At 34.3% G+C, this 23,446-nt stretch overlaps 1 protein-coding gene across 6 annotated transcripts in view; it reads right to left on the minus strand.

Moving 5' to 3' along the window:
* Positions 1-23,446, minus strand: part of LOC117567905 (tyramine beta-hydroxylase) — a 65,817-nt gene that overhangs the window by 15,632 nt on the left and 26,739 nt on the right. For 5 of the 6 annotated variants that reach the window (XM_034248216.2, XM_034248199.2, XM_034248208.2 and 2 more), the window contains exon 3: positions 13,397-13,423. The exons of the other annotated variant lie outside the window; for it this stretch is intronic. In XM_034248216.2, the coding sequence (XP_034104107.1) occupies positions 13,397-13,423 (27 nt within the window). The remainder of the gene's footprint in view (positions 1-13,396; positions 13,424-23,446) is intronic. 6 annotated transcript variants of the gene reach the window in all.

Consider the following 23,446-nt stretch of genomic DNA (forward strand, 5'->3'; position numbering starts at 1 on the left):
AATTGCACTCATTGTTCAGTTTCGCCGTTTACCATTTGTAAAATGGCAACAAATTCGCTTAGCGTATGAATAAATGAATAAATACCAACCGCACCGTGTGCATTCAGAGCGGGAATACTTCTCCATACTCATACACCATAACATAACATATACTATATACATATGTATGGCAGTCAATCTCATTCTGAATTAGCTGCTGGCTTTTGCCGTTAAAACTAAAACGTAATATTCTCTCGCACATTGTGAATAATAAATTCGAATAATTTCCATAATCAAATGTCAAAGTCGTTTTGAATGGCAGCATGTCGCGAACAGAGATCGAGATTAACATGTCCAAACATTGTAGCTACGCAAAATGTGTGAAATTAAAAGCATATTCAAAGTCGATTGGTAGATTTCGCATTCACACAAATATACTAAGTAGCCTTATAGTATTACATTTGCAAAAATATACTGGATATACTATATATTCTGAAAAATATACTGTTTATATTTAAATTTTCTAATTAGTATATTAATTGTATTTACAAAAATACACTAAATACTAGCACAATCACAAAATTATACTAATTAATTAATTAGTATATTAAGTACATTCGCAAAAATATACTATCGCATTTACAAAAACATACTAAATACTATTACATTCATACAAATATACTAAATAGTATATAGATTGCATTCACAAAATATACTGTGTATACTAGCACATTTACATAAATATACTAATTAGTATATTGATTACATACACAAAAATATACTATACATGATATCACAATCAGAAAAATATACTAATTACTCTATTTTTTAAATACGCAAAATACTGTCACACTCACAAAAAATACTGAATGCAGTATAGAAGCACAAAAATATACTAATCTCTATCACAATAACTAAAATCTATTCCTTAGTCTATTAATTGCATACACAAAATTATACAATATATATTCTGTCACATTCACAAAAATATACTAAAAATGCTATCACATTCATTAAAATATGCTAATTACTATCACATTTACAAATATTTACTAAATACTACTATCGACATTACAATAATATACTAATTAGTCTATTAATTACTTAATAATCCCACTTTTATGACTTATTTTGCATAATTAAGTATATTAAATTGATGTTAAATTTGTACTTTGTAAAGTTTTACCAATTTCACCCAAATGCGTGTGTGTGTTGAACTTGTGAAAACTAAATTTGCGAAACTCTAGCAAACACAATTCAACTAAGGGTATTTTATATTCCATATTCGACAGTCGACAGACCGAGTTAGAACTAACTGAATTTTCGTGTTTATCATTCAAATGTGAGCATGAAATTGAGTTTTAAATTAAATGCTGCCTACTTTTCAGCTGACGCTGAGAAAACCCAACGGACAGTCTTTGTCTGTCTATGTCTTAACTATCTTTTAAATGAAATCTAAGCATTTGAGTTGCTTAATCTTGGCTTGACATAGCTACACACACACACACACACACACACACACACACATCGACTTTGAAAGTAAATGTTGAAAGAGAGAGAGAGAGAGAGAAAGAGAGAGAGAGAGAGAGAAAGAGAGCTGGAGAGAGATAGCGAGAAGCTGGCATCATTCAGCATTCAAGGCACATCGAGAAAGTTTTAATTTTGTTGAAATTCGATTTGTGTTGCCTACTTTTCAGCGCTGCTGCACAAAATGCCTAACCCCAAAAACTATGCGGCCAGAGCAAATTGGCATTGCTAACACAGACTAACATATATATGTTTGGTATGTTTGTATGTATGTATGGAGTACACCTCACTTCACCTCTCTCTCTCTACTCCTCTGATGCCTATTCAATTGGTCGATTGCTTTGTCTCAACTTTTCAATTGCATTTTCATTCACACTTAACAGCTTTTAAGCCCGTCGGGCAATTTAAGCAGCCGTCCCAACAACACACAACTTTCTATGTATGTGTGTGCAGACAACAGCAACAATGCATTGCACACATAACTGTAAATTTAATAAACTTGTCCGGAGTTTATTGCATTTGCTTGACTGCGCCGCCGCCGCCGCCGTCGCTTCACTGTTGTGTGATCCCAATAAAAAAAAATAAAAAGAAGAATACAATAATCGACGACAACGAAAAAAAGAAGTACAAGTTTAAAAGCTACAGTCGAGTGTGCCCAACTGTGACATACCCGTAACGCATATGATTTCTAAAATATACTGAATTAACATACTGAAAATACTTAAATATGCAACAATTGATATATCGATATACTATAACATTTAAAATATACCATAAAGTATCAAAATTACTTCTACAATTTTATAGACAAAATACAAAATTAATACACTGAAAAAATTCTAAACGATATTAAAGACTATAATTTGTATATCGATATACTATTACATTTCAAATATACCTTAGAGTGCAGAATATACCAGATTGTCATATAACATTTTTTTGTTAAACATCTTCTACAATTTTTATACTGATAAAACACTAAATATCAATTTACTGAATACTGAATACTGAATATTTAATTTAAAAATCCTAAAAGATGCCGAAGGCTATATTTGCTATATCGATATATTACTATATTTAAAATATACCACAGAGTGCAGAATATACCATATTGTCATATAACATTTTTTTGTTAAACAGCTTCTACAATTTTTATACTGATAAAATACTAAATTGATATTCTAAAAATCCTAAAAGATACCGAAGGCTATATTTGGTATATCGATATGGCATATAAATGTATTAAAAATATAACACAGAGTATCATAGAGTTAGTTGTTAAAAAACTTTTACAATTTTTATACGACCACAACCAAATTTTCAGGAATCATAATATGTACCAAAGTGATTTTGACTTGCTATTCGGAGGCGGAAGAGGGAGTGGCAAAAAAAGATGTTTATCGAAAATAATAGCAAAAATTACAAGTGCTTTCGTAAAAAAAATAATATAGCTCTATCGCTTATAATCTCTGAGATGTGTTTATGTGGACAGACAGACAGACGGAATTGGCTATATCGTCTCGCTGATCTAATAACATCTTCTTATTATATACATTTCCTGCAAGCACAACGCTATAATACCTTTCTACTCAATGGGTAGCGAGTATAGAAGAGAAAGGAAAACGCATGGCGAAAAAGTTGTTCTTTTTCTTTGCTGAACTTGAAATGGCATTTTGACGGCTCAGCTTTGGCTTTGAGTAAGAGGAGAAAATCGAGGGAAATCTGAAAGCTGCTGCTGCTTGATACGTGCATGGCTTGGCGTAAAGAGCCAGCGCATAGTTTAACGTTTTTTTTCCTTTCGCAAAAAAAAAAAAAAAAAAAAAACACTGAAGACGACGACGATGACTTGGTTCGCATTTTGGTTGACGATGACGAGAGTTCGTTGCGATGCTGCTGCTGATGATGATGATGACCAGCATAATGATGATGAGTTGAGCACCCCCGAATGCCAAAGCGCACAGGAATTTTTCTTATTATACGCTGCATACGAAGGCACTTCTCCACTTCAGTTCAATAAGGGGACAGACTTAAAAATATTTTTTAATATGGCTAAAGCAGCAGTTGGCATTGCTGTAAGTCCGACTCTGATGTCATTATTCTAACCGTTAGTTGCACAAATCCTCAATTGCTGTCCCCCCCCCCCCCCCTCCTCTCCCGTGTTCAGTTCAGTTGAGTGCGTCGTGTCCTGCGTCCTGATTCCTGTGTCCAGTATCTACCTCATTGCATCCCCATTGCCCTTTTCTATTCGCCTCAATCTTTCAATCTGTATCAGTAGTTCGATTGCCTTGTCCGCAGTTGAGTTGTTCTTTTGCTCCATTTCTGCTTTTCTGTTTTTTTTTTGTCCTGTTTTTTTGGTCAGTCGATTTAATAGAAATTGACTGCCCTGTTGTCCGCTTCCTGTCACATTGAGTTATGAAATGGAAGACGACAATTTCCCACACAAACACAGACACACACACACATAGAACACTCTCTTTCACACACTCTTAGTCGCACTCTTCTCTTTCTTGTCTTGCATTGATTGAGACAAATATTTGTACAAAATTTTGCTGCTTTCGGTTGTGGTTTCGCCATGACTCCATACATTTTTCAAGATTTATCGCCAGCGCTTTGCTTTATAGACCCGCTACAAATCCGTCGAGCATTTAGTAGCTTATTATACTCCTTTTGCTTTTCGAGTGGAAGTGTATAATAATTTATGTGCCAATCGAAATTCAATTATAGTAATATATGATGTTATATTATGCAATACAAGCAAGAACTCCGATTTGTTCTTCTGTTAAACAACTAGATCTCTGAAACTAAATTACATACATAATACAACTGCTTTCTGTCGTTCTGTCTGTCCATCTGTTTAAACAACTGGATCTCAGCAACTTAGAACGTAGCAACTACAAAATTTGGGGACTACTTTTATGTAGATCCTACAATCAGTTCAGCATAAGAATTTAGTTAAATTTACTAACTACGGAATTTTAATCGTTATTTCAACAAAATAGTCATAATTCAACTTTTGCAGTACTCATTTATCAGAACGAAAGTTTCGACTAACTATCTATCTCAATTCAGTAAGGCATAAACATTTGTTCTTTTCTAATTGTTATTTCGATTAGTTTATAAGTGAGGCGATGCTTTCGCATTACAACGCACTCTACTGAAAATAATATCATATCAGATATTAATCATTAAACATATATGTATTTCTGACACAATAATCTGAAATTTAATGCTAGCTCACTTTTAGACAACTTAGATTTATTATTTAGCTAAAACTTCCCTTTATAATTAATTGCAAATATATGTATATAAAAATTTCGAATGCCGATATACCAAATATAACTTTTGATATACATATGTTGGTATTTTTTGGTATATTTCAATCATTATTTCTTGCGCGCTCACTTACAAACAAGCTTATTAATTATCTATAACTTGTTATAGCTTCTCGATATACCAAATATAACTTTTAATATATGTTAGTATTTTTGGGTATATTGCAATGATTATTGCTAATGGGTAATGAGCCATTTAAAGCGGACTCACTTCGAGACAATTTAGAATTATTTATTATTTTTATTTAGCTAAAACTTTTTAACAATAATTTTCTGTGAATCGATAGTGAGTATCTCGTAGCTCAGCACACCCGAGTTGTTCCGTTTTTATACCCGCTACCCATAGGGTAGAAGGGTATTATAACTTTGTGCCGGCAGGAAATGTATGTAACAGGTACAAGAAGGCATCTCCGACCCTATAAAGTATATATATTCTTGATCAGTGTCAACAGCCGAGACGATATAGCCATGTCCGTCTGTCCGTATGAAACACTGGATCTTAGAGACTATAAGAGATAGAGCTATAATCTTTTTTCGACAGCATTTGGTATGTTTGCACGCAGATCAAGTTTGTTTCAAATTTTTGCCACGCCCACTTCCGCCTCCGCAAATCAAAAAAATCGAATAACAAGCATTATTTTAAAGCTAGAGTTACCAATTTTGGTATATACAATAATAATTATAGTAGTTATGATTCCTGAAAATTTGATCAGATCAAAATTGTCGAAGTTATTAAATACTTTTGTATGGGCAAAAACGCCTACTTTCTGGGCGTCTTAGTTGCTTTGGGTGACAATCTGGTATATTGTGCCGTCTATGGTATATTTTGAATAGTGTACTATATCGATATACCAAACATACAATTTGGTATATTTTTAGTATTTTTTGAGTATTTTCGGTATATTTTGAAAATGATACCGCAATATTTTACCTTTATTGAAAATGGGTAGCGGGTATCTCACAGTCGAGCACACTCGACTTTAACTTTCTTACTTGTTATTTATTTATTAGAAATCTGTTGGCACTTTGATGGACTGGCTATGGCCGAAATGAGCTCACGTTTTGCATTATTATGGCACTTATTCTTGACCAGGTTAATGTAATTGCAGCGCAAAGTGCTTTCGCAACCAAGCCATTTCCCCTCCCTTCCCCTTCCGTTACCCGCTTGCCGCTTACATTCAACTTACGTTGACATTTGTGAATAATGGTGACGCTCGAGTCAATAAATAACGAGTAGAAAAATGTATATGCTTGTAGCAAATGGCAGTCAATGCATATTGAATGCCTGCAACAAGAGAGAGAGAGAGAGAGAGAGAGAGAGAGAGAGAGAGAGAGAGAGAGAGAGGGAGAGAAGATATCGCAGATAGCGACGGAGAAGCTTAACGAGAAGTTATTCGACAAATATCTCGTGGTGCTCTCGAAGATGTCAAATGCGAAATGAATTAGAATCGAGTGGCAGCAGCACAATAAGATAGAAAAATAGGTTAAGAATCACCAAGATGAGAATCAAATCAAATAAAAGTGAAATGCCAATTGAAAAAGTGTATTGTCAATATTATATTTTTAGCAAATGAAAGGAAAACAAATAAATAAATAATTAAATGCTACACTAAATAAAAACCGTAATAACAGACGAAAACAAAACAAAACAAATTCGAAAAGAGCATAAGAAAAAATCAAAGAAATGCTATTAAATTCTACAATAAATAAGAAGCTTAATAAAAGAAAGAAAAACCAAAACAAATTCGAATAAATTGTTAAAAATTAAATACTGTTGTATTAAACTAAAATCATAATAAAAGAAAAACAAACACTCTCTGTTTCAACTACAATTTAGAGTGAAAAGGACCAAAAGCAAAGCCAGAATCAAAGGGAAAAATATCGTGAAATTAATTACGTTGCAAAGCATTAAAACTTATTACGTCACAACTTGTCAAAGCGATAAGTTAGAATCGGAATATTATCATCAGATAAGCGTGAACTCCGCAAGCTGTTAAAGAGAGAGAGAGAGAGAGAGAGAGAAACGACTACAAAGCAGGCGAGACGAAAAGCCGCAATAATGTGCATCGAAGCGAGAAGTTATGATGCAATAATATGCCAAAAAGTACAACGAGCAAAAGAGAGAGAAGCAAAAGTAATATGCAGAAGAAGAGAAGTCTAGAAGAGAAGAAGCAGCACACAAAGAAAACTAATAACACAACAGCAGACGGCGACGGCGGCGGCGGCGGCGAATGAAACTTGAAAGAGGAGCAGCGAAGAAGCTTGAGCTCTAAGCTATAGCTTATACCTTTTAGCTCAACGCCAGTGTGACCAGATTCTATTTTATTTTTTTTTGTGCCTTTGCTAAATTGACTATATGATTGAGGCCTTAGCACGTTGAATAGTACTTTGTGTGTAGAAGAAAGATTTGGCAAAAATCTCAATCGATTTGCAGAGAGACTAAAAGGGAGTGGGTTGGCAGAGAGAGGGAGGAGAGAGGAGAGAGGAAAATGTGCGTAGAGCCATAAAAGTGAGCGCTTGCAGTTGCAGGTTAACGTGACGCCGCCATGCTGCTAAATGTCGCAGTGTCCTGCATAAACAAGAGCCAGCAAATTGCCAGGACACACAGCCAGCCAAATGGCCGACAGTTGTGGTGGCTCTAGCGGTGGCTGTGGCGGTTGCTGTGGCGGTGGCGGTGGCTGTGGCTCTGGTTCCAGTGATAAATAAATTAAAAGGCACACGCGAAACGGCAGGAAGCCCAAAAACTGCCCTCGAAGCCTCGAACCCAACCTAATAAAGCTGACCACGCACAGCAGTCGATGCGACGTTAACAGGGGGGCGGGACGGGGCGGGGCGTCTCATGCGGTGGCCAATCGACCAACACATGTGTGTAGTGTTGAGCAACAACAAAAACAAGTAAGAAAGCTACAGTCGAGTGTACTCGACTGTGAGATACCCGCTACCCATTTTGAATAAAAGCAATATATTTTGAGGTATTCTCAAAATATACCAAATATACTATCAAAATATTAAAAATAAACTAAATGGTTTATGTGGTATATCGATATAGTACACTATTCAAAATATACCATAGACGGCAAAGCAACAAAGCAACTTCGACTATTTTTATTCAGAAATCACAACTACTATTGTTATTATTGTATACACCAAAACTCGCAACTATAGCTTTAAAATTACGCATGTTATTCGATTTTTGTTGATTTGCGAAGGCGGACGTGGGCGTGGCAAAAATTTGAAATAAACTTGATTTGCGTGCAAACATAACAAATGCTATCGAAAAAAAATTATAGCTCTATCTCTTATAGACTCTGAGATCTAGGTGTTCATACGCACGGACGGACAGACGGACGGACGGACAGACGGACATGGCTAGATCGTCTAGGCTATTGATGGTGATCAAGAATATATATAAAGTATATATAGGGTCGGAGATGCCTCCTTCTAGCTGTTACATACATTTCCTGCCGGCACAAAGTTATCATACCCTTCTACCCTATGGGTAGCGGGTATAAAGATAAAAAAAAAAAAAAGCGAAAGCAAGCCAGCGGCTTGTGGCCACGCTGAGGCCCAAAAATGTGGATTGTAGAAACGTAGGCTGGCCAAAAACCGCAGCCCGAAACCAAATTGATAAAAAACAAGTTCACAGCGTGTGCGATTCGTTTGGTTTGCCAGACCAGAGACCAAAGTGAGAGCGAGAGAGTGGCGTGAGGAGTAGAGATGCCAGTTGTTGTTTGGGAGTTGGGTAAGCTGTGTGAGTGTGTGCCAAGGACTCGATGAAATGTTTGTGTGCGCCGTGCTTTTTATTTTGAAATTTGATGTCGACGCTAACAAGCATCCTCTCACCATCCTTCATCCTCCATCCTCAATCCTCAATCCAACCAGCAACTGGCATAAATCACACACAACTTTAAACGTGTCCAGCACCAGAGCCAGTGTTGTGTAACGCTGCGACGACATCGGCATCGATATCGCTTTGTCACACAATATCAATTTTGCACAACTTTTCATTAAAGTCAGCACAAAACATTCAACTATACTTTACTGAAGAGCAAGAATGTGTTGTGTGAAAATGTTTTCCAGATTTTAAGCCGATTTCGTATGTGATTTAAACGCAGCAATAGCAAAAATAGTTTTGCTTCAAACGTTGCGTCGCCTCGTAATTGATTTAATAATACATAATGTGGTTCCCGTTGCTGCAAACCACGAAAAGTATGTAGTTGAAGCGATTAAAATCGGGCAGCACAAATGCTCAAAGCAAATAGCAACTAAATAGCAACTTTTCACATACCACACGAAATTGTCAGACTTGATTTCGACAAAACAATTGCAATATTCATTTCGAAAAAGTTGACGTTGAAAATCGATTGAAACGATTTGCAAATGCAGTAATCAGAATAAGCAATAAAGAACAGATGTCAATGAGGAAGTTTCTATATGTTTTACCAACTGAATGTTCTAAATTTGTGTAGCAACATTTGTTGCTGCTAAAAGTTAGCAAATAGTTTAATCTGAGTTGCAAGTGGTAGAGGAAAAAAGTCGAAAATAAAAAGTTGCCTCAATATTTCAATATTTTCAGTTTCCTGAACCGGTTCGCAAATAGATTCAGTGTTAGATTGTTGCAATTAGGAATAATTGTTCATAAATCGATATACAAAAATATTACTTATTACATTTTACAACTGTTAATGGAGCAAATCGTTCTGTACTGAACCGGTTTAACGAAATCTCCTGAACCGGTTCACAAATTGGTGCAATGTAAGATCTTCGCACTTAAGAATTGATCATAAAATCGTATAAAAATCTTACATTTTGTATTAACATATCATCTAACATATTTGACAACAGTTTGCAGTAAGTTAAAAGCTTACAACTGTTAATGGAACAAGTTGTGGTATGCTGAACCGGTTCGAAACTTATCTAAACCTTTACAGCGCTAGGCTGTAAAAACATGTTAAGAAATTATTGTAATTTTACTACTGAAACCACAATTTAGCTGCTTAACAGTTTTCTGAAAAATTATCAATACATGATTGAATCAGCATCTAAACCGGTTCGCAAATTTGGTTCAGCTATAGATCACTGCAATTAAGAGTTACAACCAAATAGGTTCAATAAAGAGGTACTATTTGCTTTTAAGCTTTTTAAAATATTAAATTCCGTTGAGAAAATGTTTTACTCTAGTTTTCAGTTATCCCAAAAGCTGTTGATGAAACAAATTTCGAACCGGTTTAGCTAAATCACTACAGAGCTATTAAAGCGATTGCTGCTGACAGCGAAAGTTCGCTTAGCTATTCATTATGTGCTCAAGTGTAGGAAGCAGAAACACTTTTGGGCATTTTTGTCGGCTGGCACACAAATAAATATTTGGCAAGTTAAATTGTTTGCTGATGCTGATGCTGTTGCTGATGCGGTCCGTTTGTTAAGATCTGTTTGGTGGTTCGTCGCTTGGTTTAGTTTTGGTTCGGTTCAGTTCGGCTAGGTTCAGTTTTTGGTATGGTTTCATTTGCTTTTTGCTTGTGTTTCAGTCTGTTGGCCACGCGTGGCCAGCCTTCCCAGCCATCCAGCTATCCTGCTATCCTCCTGCCATCCTGCTGTGCTCTGCCCTTGGATTCGGCCCAACCACCTTGTGGGAACCTTTTCAGATGTGTGAAAGTGTGTGCGGTGTGTGTGTGTGTGTGTGTGTGTGTGAGTTGCCGTGGCCAAATTAGGTTTCATCTGCCAGTTGCCTTTTTCACTCTGTTTGCAAACTAATTTACCGTTAGTTATTGCCCTGATGTGCGTGTGTATGCGTGTCTATCTGCGTATCTCCATTTCCTAGCTCCAGCTCCAACATCCAAGTGTTTAGCCCCAGCATCATGTGTATCTCTCTCACGCTCAGCGCCTTCACACACAACCTTCAATTTGTATCGCCGCCTTCCTTGGGCTTGCATATGCCGGCCATTTGTCTGCCACGCCTTGGCCATAAATTATACGCTCCTGGCCAGGCTATAGTCAGCGACTCCCTCGCTCAGAGAAAGAGAGAGAGAATGGCACAACAACAACAACAAAGTTGTCACTTATAAATGTGTAGTTATTTCCATTAAGTTGTTGTCATCACTCTGACATTCCTTTGAGTCTCATCTCGTCGTCGTCCTCGGCCCAAACACTTGTCGAAATTCTGGCTGAGGTCACAGGACACACACAAGCCGCTAGGTAATCTACAGCTCAAGTCTCTCTCTGTGTGTGCGTGGGGTCCAGTATAGCTTTGCGGGCAACCGACTTAATCACAAGTAAACGACGCCTTACTCTACTCCCTCCCTCTACCTCCCTCTACATAGCCTCCTCTTTCCCGCCTCTCCACCACCCACACAAACACACCTTCTTCAACCGAATGGAATATATGCTGCCCACTTACCTACCAACCAAGCAAATCTGCAGTGTCAGCCATTCATTTGGTTAATGACATTGCGTGGCGGCTGCTGCGGCAAAAGTAACACACACACACACACACACACATAGAGAGAGAGGCAGACAACTCTGTATGTGTGTTCGGGTGAAAGAGCTAAGCAGTCGCATAGGCTGGAAAGTAACTCAAAGATGCTTTTCAACCAACAAGGCCCATAAACTTGGCACTGGCTGCACAGACAGACAGACAGGCTGACAAGTGACAGCAGCGAGACAGCAGCTAGCTGCCTCTGCTACACTCAGCGAAAACACTGACCACATTCCCTCTCGACTTGCTATTTCCATATTCTTAAACAAACAGAAAAAAAACTCACTTATGTACGGCAACTAGACGAAACAAAGCGTGAACTATGTGAAAAGGTATTGCACAACATACAGTATATAAATATACTAAATACTATATATAGTATAGTATATGTAGGTCTCATATAGAATATACGAGTAATATATAAACTTTTCTATTTCCATATTCTTACACAAACAAACGAAACAAAGCGTGAACTATGTGGAAAAGTCTTGCCGAACATACAGTATTTAAATATACTAAATACTATATATGTACTATACAGTATTTAGTATATTTATATGTATATGTACTATATAGTATTTAGTATATTTAAATACTGAAAAGGTATTGTACAACATACAGTATATAAATATACTAAATACTATATATAGTGTAGTATATGTAGGTCTCATATAGAATATAATATATAAAATTTTCTATTTCCATATTCTTAAACAAACAAACAAAACGAAGCGTGAACTATGTGGAAAAGTCTTGCCGAACATACAGTATTTAAATATACTAAATACTATATATGTACTATACAGTATTTAGTATATTTAAATACTGAAAAGGTATTGTACAACATACAGTATATAAATATACTAAATACTATATATAGTATTTAGTATATGTAGGTCTCATATAGAATATAATATATAAACTTTTTTATTTCCCTATTCTTAAACAAACAAACGAAACAAAGCGTGAACTATGTGGAAAAGTCTTGCCGAACATACAGTATTGAAATATACTAAATACTATATATCTACTATACAGTATTTAGTATATTTATATGTATATGTACTATATAGTATTTAGTATATTTAAATACTGAAAAGGTATTGTACAACATACAGTATATAAATATACTAAATACTATATATAGTATAGTATATGTAGGTCTCATATAGAATATAATATATAAACTTTTCTATTTCCATATTCTTAAACAAACAAACGAAACGAAGCGTGAACTATGTGGAAAAGTCTTGCCGAACATACAGTATTTAAATATACTAAATACTATATATGTACTATACAGTATTTAGTATATTTACAGGTATATGTACTATTTAGTATATTTAAATACTGAAAAGGTATTGTACAACATACAGTATATAAATATACTAAATACTATATATAGTATAGTATATGTAGGTCTCATATAGAATATAATATATAAGCTTTTCTATTTCCATATTCTTAAGCAAAAAAACGAAACGAAGCGTGAACTATGTGGAAAAGTCTTGCCCAACATACAGTATTGAAATATACTAAATATGTACTATATAGTAGGTCTCAAGTAGAATAGAATATATGTACTTTTAATATTCGTAAACGAAAAGAATAACATTCACTTATGTATAATACCTATACGAAAGTGTTAACTGCAAGAAAAGGTCAAAATATGCAGTAAATAAATATACTAAATACTATATATGATATGTAGGTCTCGTATAGAATAGAATTTATCTACGAACACACCTTATCATATAATTATTTTGTGAGTTCCCTCTTTCCCTCAAAGATCTTAAAAATCGACCAAGTCGTAGAACAAACAAGCATTATTACATTTTTCTCAAATTAGAAAATCTACGAATAAATAAAAGATTGACCAAGTCGAAGAACTAACTCTCAGTATTTCATTAATCTAACATTAAGAGACGCTACGACTAAATAAGTCTGAATTTATCGCAATATTTTCATAGTAATAACACATTTCACATTGTAGTCAAATTTAAAAACCAAACTCCTCTAAACAAAATTCAAATTCGTCGCTAAACAAAATAAAAACAATTTGAATAGAAAATGATTTGTTACATACCAGAGAAAATGTGCTTCGACTTGTTAACTAAAATTAAAAGATAGAACATTAAATTAGATTTACAACAGAAACAAATTAAATTTAAAAAACGAGCACACAAAATGGAAATAGAAAGAAAGACGAAAAAACATTATAAAAATGTATTATAATTAAAAGAATATACATGCATATATATATGTTATAATAATAATAAGAAAAAAAAAAATAAATGATATATATTATAATGAAAAAAAGACATACACGTAATAAAAATATAATAATATAAAATAACATATATATAATAATATATATATAATATATATAATTATAAAATATATAAGAATAAAACACATAATAATATTTGTAATACAAAGAAAATTATAGCAAAATAAACAAGTTTGGGTAAATTTATATACTCTGAGACTATTTTAACATCATGAATACAAAAAATACTCGCTTAACTGTCGTTTATTAAACAATGAACTTCGATAAAGAATTAAATTAAAATTATCGCCAAAATAGTTTAATTGACAGTTTTCCAATACACAAAATTCTGCTGACCAGCCAAATAAAACACCAAAAATGTTTAATCCATGTTTAATCTACCATATTTATGATGAAATAAAATAAACTAAATAAATTTAGTTGCCATTTGAGAATGTAGAATCCTCTTAGTATTTTCTGTGAGTGTAGCTGCACCCGTTTAACCCGCCGAGTAATAGTTGTAGTTGTTGCAGTTGTTGTTGCTGTTGCTGTTGTTAGTGTTGTTGTGTTGTTCTTTGTGCATATGAAAGTCAGCGACACTTTGCATTCAGGCGGCATCAGAGGCCGGTTTCAGCTGCCCCGTCGTCGCTCGTTTTGCTTGAATTATTTCAGGCAACAGCAGCTTTTGTGCTAATGCAGCAAAAACCCATACCACCGCACACACACACATATATACACCCAGCACACACACATACACACACACACACACACGTACACTTCGGTCCGCCATTTGCGCTAACCACTTGGGGAAACTGCAGAGAGCAAAACATGGTGAAAAATGAAAATGAAAATGGAATATAAATTTGTAAAATTAAAATAAAAATGCAAGAAAAATACAAATGTAGAAATGTAACTAAATTAAATGAAATGAAATGTAGCTACCCATCTGCATGTGTGTGTGTGTGTGTGTGTGTGTGTTGTTTATATTGTATCTGTGATACACTTTTCTCTTCCTTTTTTTTTTTTTTTTTTTGTTTTTGCATATTTGCATACAGTCGCGGTCATAAAAAGCGTCGCGTCAAAATTTGCATGACAAATTGAAACTACTATTTGCAACAACAATTTGACGACGAGATATTTCAGTTTCTCTCTCTCCCTCTCTCTTCTCCCCTCCCCTCCCTTGTTTTTCAGTTTTTATTTCGTCAATTTGAAATCCGCATAATTTGAGTGAATTTCGGCTTTTAGTATTCCATCAAGCTCTGCATGCAGAAGAGGATTAGGTTTACCATTTGAAATGGCAAAACAAAATTCATAAAAAAAAAATAAACTACGAATGACAGCTGGAAAATTTGCTAACTGATACAACAAAAATTGGAGTAATTTGATAAAAGCTCCTAAAACCTTAATGCGATTTTGCGATGCATTTAAAGTGATTTTGCTAAATTTTAAAGTTCGTTTAACATTTTAAACTAAATAATTATAAATTAGGTAAACATTGTTCCATTTCGCTGAATAACTGAATAACTAGCATACGTTCATATTTGATCAGTGAACTAGTTCAATTTTATTTACAACATTGTTCATCGTTCGCTCTTTTTTCTTCGTGATTTGTAAATCGGATTTGTTTTATTGGAAATAATTTTTATATATAAAAATAATATTTCTTACTTTAAAAATAATCGTTTTTATATATTAAAATATTACTTTTTATATATAAACATAATACTTTCTATACAAAATTTCGTTTAATAAATGTATTTGTATTTTTAAAAGTTCAATTTTTAATTCAATTTGAACGCAGAAACACACAAAACTTAGAGATTTGCACAAAAGTTAAAAAAAAAACTAAATGAATAATCAAAAATGGAACATGTTAACTAGAACGAACTAAAGAATAAAATTATGCTCTGTTTTCAGTCACTCAATATTTGTCCAAAAAAAAAAGAACAGAGATAAATTTAGAGTGCTCTGAATGTAAACAAACTTTAATCACTAAATTATAAATAAATGAGCGAACAAAATCATCCACAAATTTAAGCTTGAAAATTGAAATTTACAAAAATCAAATCATTTTTACTACCATTTCACCTCGATAAAATGATGACCGATTTTTTCACATTTTTCGCGCATGTGAAAATATGGAGTTTCAATTTCAAATATATATGGAGAAAAAACGAGATTTTGCTGCTGTGAAAACAAGTCATTAAACAAGTGAACCAAAAATAATGATAAAGGTGAACTTTATCAGTTTGTTCACTTTACTAAAGAGGTAATTTTGTTGCGTTCCCTTTGTGAACGAAACACAAAAAATAATTGCGAATCTTGTTAACAAGGTTCTGGTTAATTTAATGTGAAAAGCGGATTATGTCATTTGCAGCTAATGTCATAGGAGTATAACTAATAGAAAAGGACGCAAGTGTTGCGATTCTCTCGCCTGTTCATTGCGCTGATCCAAGTGCGCTTTAGTGCCTTAATAATAGCTTAACATTTGCATAGATTATATCCGTGTGTGTGCGTGTGTGTGTGTGCAAATACACACAAGCTGCTGGCACACACACATTTAGAGGGGCAGGTGTTGTATGCAAATAGGAATCGCATATGCAGCACTTTGATTCAATTTGGTTCAAGTTTTTATCGCATACAGGGCAGCTGAGCCAAAGAAGATGACACTCCCCCATCCATCCACACATACACATACACCCATACACACACACACACACACACACTCGCTCACAGTCAGTTTGTACTAATGAGTTTCAAATGCAAAAACCACTCGACGCTTTCGCTGCTCTCGAGGCTTTCCCACTTGGCACTTGATGCATTGCACTTCAACGCTGCATTCGAGGGGTTTTTCACTTATTTTCTTCTTCGCTTTTTTAACCCTACACCCCCCTCACTCCCCACACCATTTACCATCGCCATCACCCCCCCCCCAATCGCTTTTAATGCGGCGCATCGTTGACCCAATTTCGCTGAATTTTTGGTCATAATCAAACGTCATCGACATTAACGCGCGCTGCATTCAACTACTATATAAAACGATTCCTCTTCTCATCGTATATGGTCGCAAAATAAAGCAAAAAAGGAAAATCAAAGCGACCAAAGTAGTTGGCAAGTGTTTGCGTGAGAGTGGCGAATATTGAATACCCTTCAATGGGGTCACTTCACTCTTCACAATTTCTACAGCTGCATTCAAATAGCCAGCGATTAGAAAGTGCTCTTTAAAGCGACTCTTTCAAATGCTCGAACATCTCAGAAAGGCAAATGATACATTTGAAATATTTATCAAATTTAAAAATTTAATTTTAAATTGATATAAAATGGAACAATGTAGAAGAACATTTTGCTCTTCAAATCTCATTTCAATCGCAATACTTTAATCACAATACAAATGGAATATACCATGATGGTATTTTACTCGAGAATATTCTATGAAAGATTTACTTATTGTGGGTTGAATCATGCACATGGCTAATATCATTCAACCTCCTTCTAAGATAAACATAATGAAAGTGTACAATTCTCTAATGAAAACTGAACTTAATATACTTATAACTAAATACTAAATAATACTAGAATTTAAATAATAAAATGCAAAAATGTAAATAAATAATTGAATATTTAAACAAGTAAGAAAGCTACAGTCGAATGTGCTAATCATTTTGAATAAAAAACACCAAATGAATATACCGCAAAAATACTAAAATATACCGAAGGTTCTATTTGGTATATTGATATGGTACTACATGCAAAATGTTCCCTTTTTGAAGAAAAATACCAAATTAATATACTGCAAAAATACTAAAATATACCAAAGTCTATATTTGGTACATTGATATAGTACTACAATAAAAAAATACCACAGAGATATCCGCTAGCCATTTTAAATATAAATAAAAAAAATATATAAATATATACCACAAAAATATTAAAATATACTAAAGGCTAAATTTGGTATATTGATACAGTACTAAATGCGACTTATACCATTTTGAATAAAAATACCGAATTCATATACTACAAAAATAGTAAAATATGCCTAAGTCTGAATTTAGTATATTGATGTAGTAATAAATTTAACGGACGACATATGAATAAAAAAAATTTACCAAATTTTCAGCCTAATCAACTAATAGTGGGCGTTTTTGCTACAAAAAAGTATTTTGATGTGATCGCAACCAAATTTGTAAGAATCATTAAAGCTTTAATTAGTAATTCTCAAATTAAAATAAAAATGCAATATAAAAAAAAATAGTGAAATATGCTTCGATCATTTTCTAAAATGAAACTTGGTAAACAAACTAAATTGTTAGCTTAGTTCATTTAAAGCATGAAATAGTTGTCATCAGAATATATTTGCAAACAAGTTTGTAATTTGTGTAATGTTTTGTCGAATGCATTGCATAATGCCATCAAAAGGTTCTTGGTTATTAAAACATAATCTGAGCGGAAGCTTCATAAAAAATTGCACCCACAAAGTTGAGAATTGAGAGAGAGCCTCCTAGCAACTAGCAACTAGCAACTGTGTGTTAAGCTTAAGCTCTGCTTTAGCGTTGGGCTAATGAGTTGCGAATTGTGTGGACATTGTCGTCAGTATTGAGAAAATTCGTAGAAGGAAAAAGCCCCACAGCGTACTTTTCTAATTGGTGTGGCATGGAATAAAATGAAAACGCAAGTGAAAGTGGAGCGCAAATTAAATTATGCCACAAAGTGTGTGTGTGGTCTACATGGGTGTGTGTGTGTGTATGTATGTGTGTGTGTGTCTCGCTATAGTCTGTCTGTCTGAGGCGCGAAGGCGCCGCAAATTTAATCAAGCAAAAATCAATTTAAAATAGATTCACTCAGCTCGCTAATTGATGTGCCGCCAGCAAATTAACAAATATTTGCCAACAGCTAACAGGCAGCTAGCTAATTAAACACTTTTCGCATCATAAGAACCCCGGCTAAAACTGAGGCTTAAACGCCAGAGCAGAGCAACAAGGCAACAACTCGCAACTGGTAGCTGATTTTCCAGGCAAGGACGAACGACGAAGGACGAAGGATGGGCAACAACAACGCTGCTTTCTAGACATGAGCAAATTACTTGGAAATGGCATTTTGACACTTTGCCTGCCGGCTTTTGTTGCTATTGCTGTTGCTGTTTGGGGCGTTCTCGTTTCAAAATATGGGCGTGGCCCTAACGAGTTAACAGCAACTACTTATGGGCAACAGCAGCAACAACAACAACAACGAGAACGCGACGCGAAGTGAAGCAACAAATTGAAATTTAATTTCAAATACAAATTGACAGCTTTGGTGGCAAAATATGTATGCAAGACATAAATATTTATTATAAACGCTATACAAATATTTTCCTTTTTCACAATACCCTGTAATGGCGCGAAATTAAATGGGGTATGCCGAATAGTAGAACATAGAACATAAAACATAAAACATAGAGCATAGAACAAAATAATAAGTTCATATATAATTTTTAAATAGAATTAAGTAAATTTGAATGTGGAAAATTAATAATAAATACAGAGATATTATAATATATTCACATTCAATATAATAAATAATATATGAATACAGAAATTATTATTTTTTTTTTTTTTTTCAAACTTTGTCCGATTTTCAATTTGTCGTTCAATTTTCCTTTTTTTTATTTCGAAAATTTTGCCCAATTTTTCATAAATTTATATATTCAAATTTGTGCAATTTTTTACCAATTTTTAATTTTTTTAATATTTAAATTTTTGTCAATTTTTATAATTTTTTTTATTTTGAAAATTTTGACCATTTTTTTTTTAGATTTTAATTTTTGGAATTCTTAGTTGAAGAACCATTAGTTATATTAAATTGCAAAAAAAAGAATGTAAATATTAATTCAATTCTAATAATATGAAATTGCAATAACTATAAATCATATATATCACATTAAACTAGAGCTTAGAAAAGAAGAAAATTTGATATTCAACAAAACTTTGCATACAGGATATCATCGAGTCGATGCCATCCCCCCAAAAGTGATGTCGACCCTAGTTTGTTTGCTTCGGCACTTGTACAATTTGAATGCAGGCAAAGATAGGCGATGATAAAGGCCAAAGGCAAAGCAAATGAACATAAAAAGGTTGAATACGTAAAGGGATTCAAGAATTGTAAGCACTTTCAAGTGCTAAAAGAAAAACGAGAAATGAAAGAAACACAATTTATTGAATGAGATTTGATTATCCGTGTTTCCACAACCATCGCCAACCAAAAAGCTTTAACATCTTGAAGCGAATAAACAAAAAACCCCCAAAGCTGCCCACTCGAGTAGTGCAATTTGCTCTGTCTATTGGCAGACAAAACCTTTAGAACATCCCACACACACTTGATTGTCAAGATAAAGGGTTGAAGGTGTTGAATGTGGGAGGACTGTAAAACATCAATTAGCAGCTTATTAAAAAGTGTTAAATTGAATGGCAATTCTTAGGTTTACAAACATTTTTGAGAAACAAAAATGTATTTCTAAGAAATATTGAAATCGATTAAAATTTGAGTCACAAGTAATTTATATAAAGTAAACGGTCTAACAAGGTCATAGCTAATCCTTGAATCTCTTGTCTAAAATACGATTTTTTAAATTACAAACATTTTTGAGGAGCTAGAATTCTTTAAATTAAAATCGATTACAATTTGAATTACACTTTTATATAAAGTAAACGGTCTAACAAGATCATAGCTAATCCTTGAATCTCTTGTCTAAAATACGATTTTTTAAATTACAAACATTTTTGAGGAGCCAGAATTTTTTAAACTAAAATCGATTACAATTTGAATTACACTTTTATTATAGTTCAAAGGGTCTCACAGAGTCTTAACAACGCATTAAAATCTCTTGAAACCACTCTTTAAGTGTGACGATTAAAAAACAAACAATTTGTGGCAATAAAATTCTTTCAAACAAATATTAAATCGATAAGAAATCGTATTGTTCTTTGCATTTCAATAAAAAGGTCTCGTAAAGTCGAAACTACTCTATTAAACAATCTTGAACCCTTAAGAAGTGCGATGGCTTGAATTATTTCTAACAAATATTGAAATCAAATAAAATATGGATTGTACTTTTCTTAACTACACCATGCAAGGGTCTCATAGAGTCGTAACTTCACATTAAAATATCTTGAATCCACTCTTTAAGTGCTATGATTAAACAAACAAACAATTTACGGAACAAGAATTCTCTCAAACAAATATTAAATATGATTAAAATTTGTATTATTATTTGCATTTTAATAAGAGGGTCTCACAAAGTCGTAACTACTCCATGAAATAACGATTGCGATTATTTCTAACAAATATTGATATCTATGAACGTTTCCTAACTATATCTTAAAAACGCTCTGTTAAAAATATACAAAATAAATTCGATCACACAAATAGAAAAATCGATTACAAAGGGTCTCACAGAGTCCCAACTGCGCCATGAAACCTTCGTTGGTCCATTAGAAGTGCAGCTTACGTCGTGTTTTTTTGAGCTCAGCCAAAAAGCAAGACACAAATTGAGAGCTTAATGCCTGCAAAGCTGACATAACGCTGAGTGTGACCAGTGTTGAGTGGCATGCAATAAGCCGACACACCGAGAAACACACACACACATGCACACAAATACGAGTGTGTGCACGGTACATTAAACCGTATGTGAAGAAGCAGCTAGATATACCATATGAAATCTGAAGATGAAGCTGAAGCTGAAGTTTGTGGTAGGTGAAGAGGTGAAGATAATGTGCTACAAGTAAGCAACTGTCTCGTCACCTGAGCTATGTTAGTTAAGTGGCTGCCAGACAAAGCTTGCGACTAAAGCCGTGCTGATAAAATGGCCACGCGCTTTGCATCGATTTCCAACACTGGCTGCGAACGAAGAAAATCTTTCTTCTGGCCAGCAGCAGCATTTTGCTTGAGCGCACTTTAAGTGACAGTCACGCCCGAGACATGTGTGTCTGTGTGTGTGTGTGTGTGGCAAAAGGGAAGCGGAGGGAAGGGGGGAAATGTGATGTGTGTCGTTTAATAAAGCCACACGAAGCGGAAATGAGCATGTAATGTTAACGGAAATGCGTTGAATGACGCCATCTTGCCGAAAACTAACGAAAATGGTGGCACATTTTACACGCTGCAACGCGTGCAGACAAACGTTGCGTTGCAACACACACACATATGTGCGTACATACTCCAATCTATATAGATATATAAGTATGAGTATGAGTAGAAGTGCGACAGAGATAGAGAGATGGGGAATCGGAATTGGCTTGGCTTATTTTCGGATCCCCCAGAGCAACAGTAAAGTGTTAAATTGTGTTGCCAGCCAAACGCGAGAGCGTGCTTGTCTCTCGTTACAAACATAAGAAGATAGAAAAATTGACAACACGTACAGTGTGGATATTGAAGTGAATACACAAAGTCGAGATACCCTGTAAAAAGTTAAAGCAAAGCAAACTTCGCAATAAATGCATTCAATAAACCAATTTCGGAGTGGAAAAACCATCTTAATGAAATGAATAACTTTCAAAATTATTAACAATTAAGTTTCTACCGTACTAGTAGATACCCCGTAAGTCTCACAAACTACTTTTCCACAACTTTCAGTCAACTCAATATCATTTTGCTTTAAATTCCTATAGTACTTTAGTTTTGAAGTGATTTGAACTGCGTTTTAGTAATGAAGCTTCGCAATACTAATAATAAGACTAATTATACCCTGTAAACTCACCCAAACTATTTTGCCACAACTGTTAGCCAACTCAATATGAATTTGTTTCAACTTCCCATACTAATACATTATTTTTGAAGTGATTTCAAGTGCGCTTAAAAAATGAAGTTTTACAATACACTGTAGATACCCTGTAAATCACCTAAATTATTTTGCCGCAACTGTTAGCCAACTCAATATGAATATGAATACTTCATATTTTATGTGATTTGAAGTGCGTTTCAACATACTAATAAATACCCTGTTATTCAACCAAACTTACTTTTCCACTACTTTCACCCAACTTAATATCAATTTATTTCAACTATCTATAATAATACTTTATTTTTGAAGCGTGTTTGACTAAGTAATTACCCTGTAAACAGCTTTTTTTTCTACAAAATACAAAATCAATCAAAAAAAATATCCTAACAAAAAATTTTAAAATTTCTTGGAATTTCTTCTGTCGAAACCAATCAACACCGCAGTCGATTACAGGGTATAAAAGTTCGCAAAACGAATATAACGGAATGGTATGGAATGAAATGAATTGGAATGGTATGGGAATGGCATGGCAATGGGAAAAAGGGAAAACAACGGGAATGTGGCACGACTGCTGCAGGCAAAAGCTGGCAACGTCGTTGCACTCTGGGGAATCCCCGCCTGAACGTGAATGCCACAGATGAAAAAGTGTGAGCGAATAGAGTACGATAGATAGATAGATAGCTAGATAAATAGATGGCACAAGCAAAGGTGGCAAACGAGATGCGATTGCATACATACATACAGACAGACATGCCACTCCTCGACTTCATACATACAAACATTCTCGTACATCATTGGTTATTTATTGGTTTCCACTAAATAAATCGACTCGAAATTGGCAAACGTCGCAAAATGGACATTATTGGCCCTTTTATTTTATTTGTGCTGTCTGCTGGCTGTTGATGTTTTTCTTTTCTTGTTGCCATTTTTTTTTTTTCGTTTTTTGGTGCGCCACGTTCAACATGCACATCCGCTAAAACCTCACACACGTTTTTAGCCAAAAACTGGAGCACAAAATATACACTTCCCCAATCGGTTCTATCTAGAACGAGGTTTGTTTCAAGAGAAAATTGTTGAGCTAACAAGAATGATAAAGCCACAATTGCTAGTCA

The sequence above is a fragment of the Drosophila albomicans genome, chromosome X, assembly GCF_009650485.2.
Source record: "Drosophila albomicans strain 15112-1751.03 chromosome X, ASM965048v2, whole genome shotgun sequence".
Classification (NCBI taxonomy): domain Eukaryota; kingdom Metazoa; phylum Arthropoda; class Insecta; order Diptera; family Drosophilidae; genus Drosophila; species Drosophila albomicans.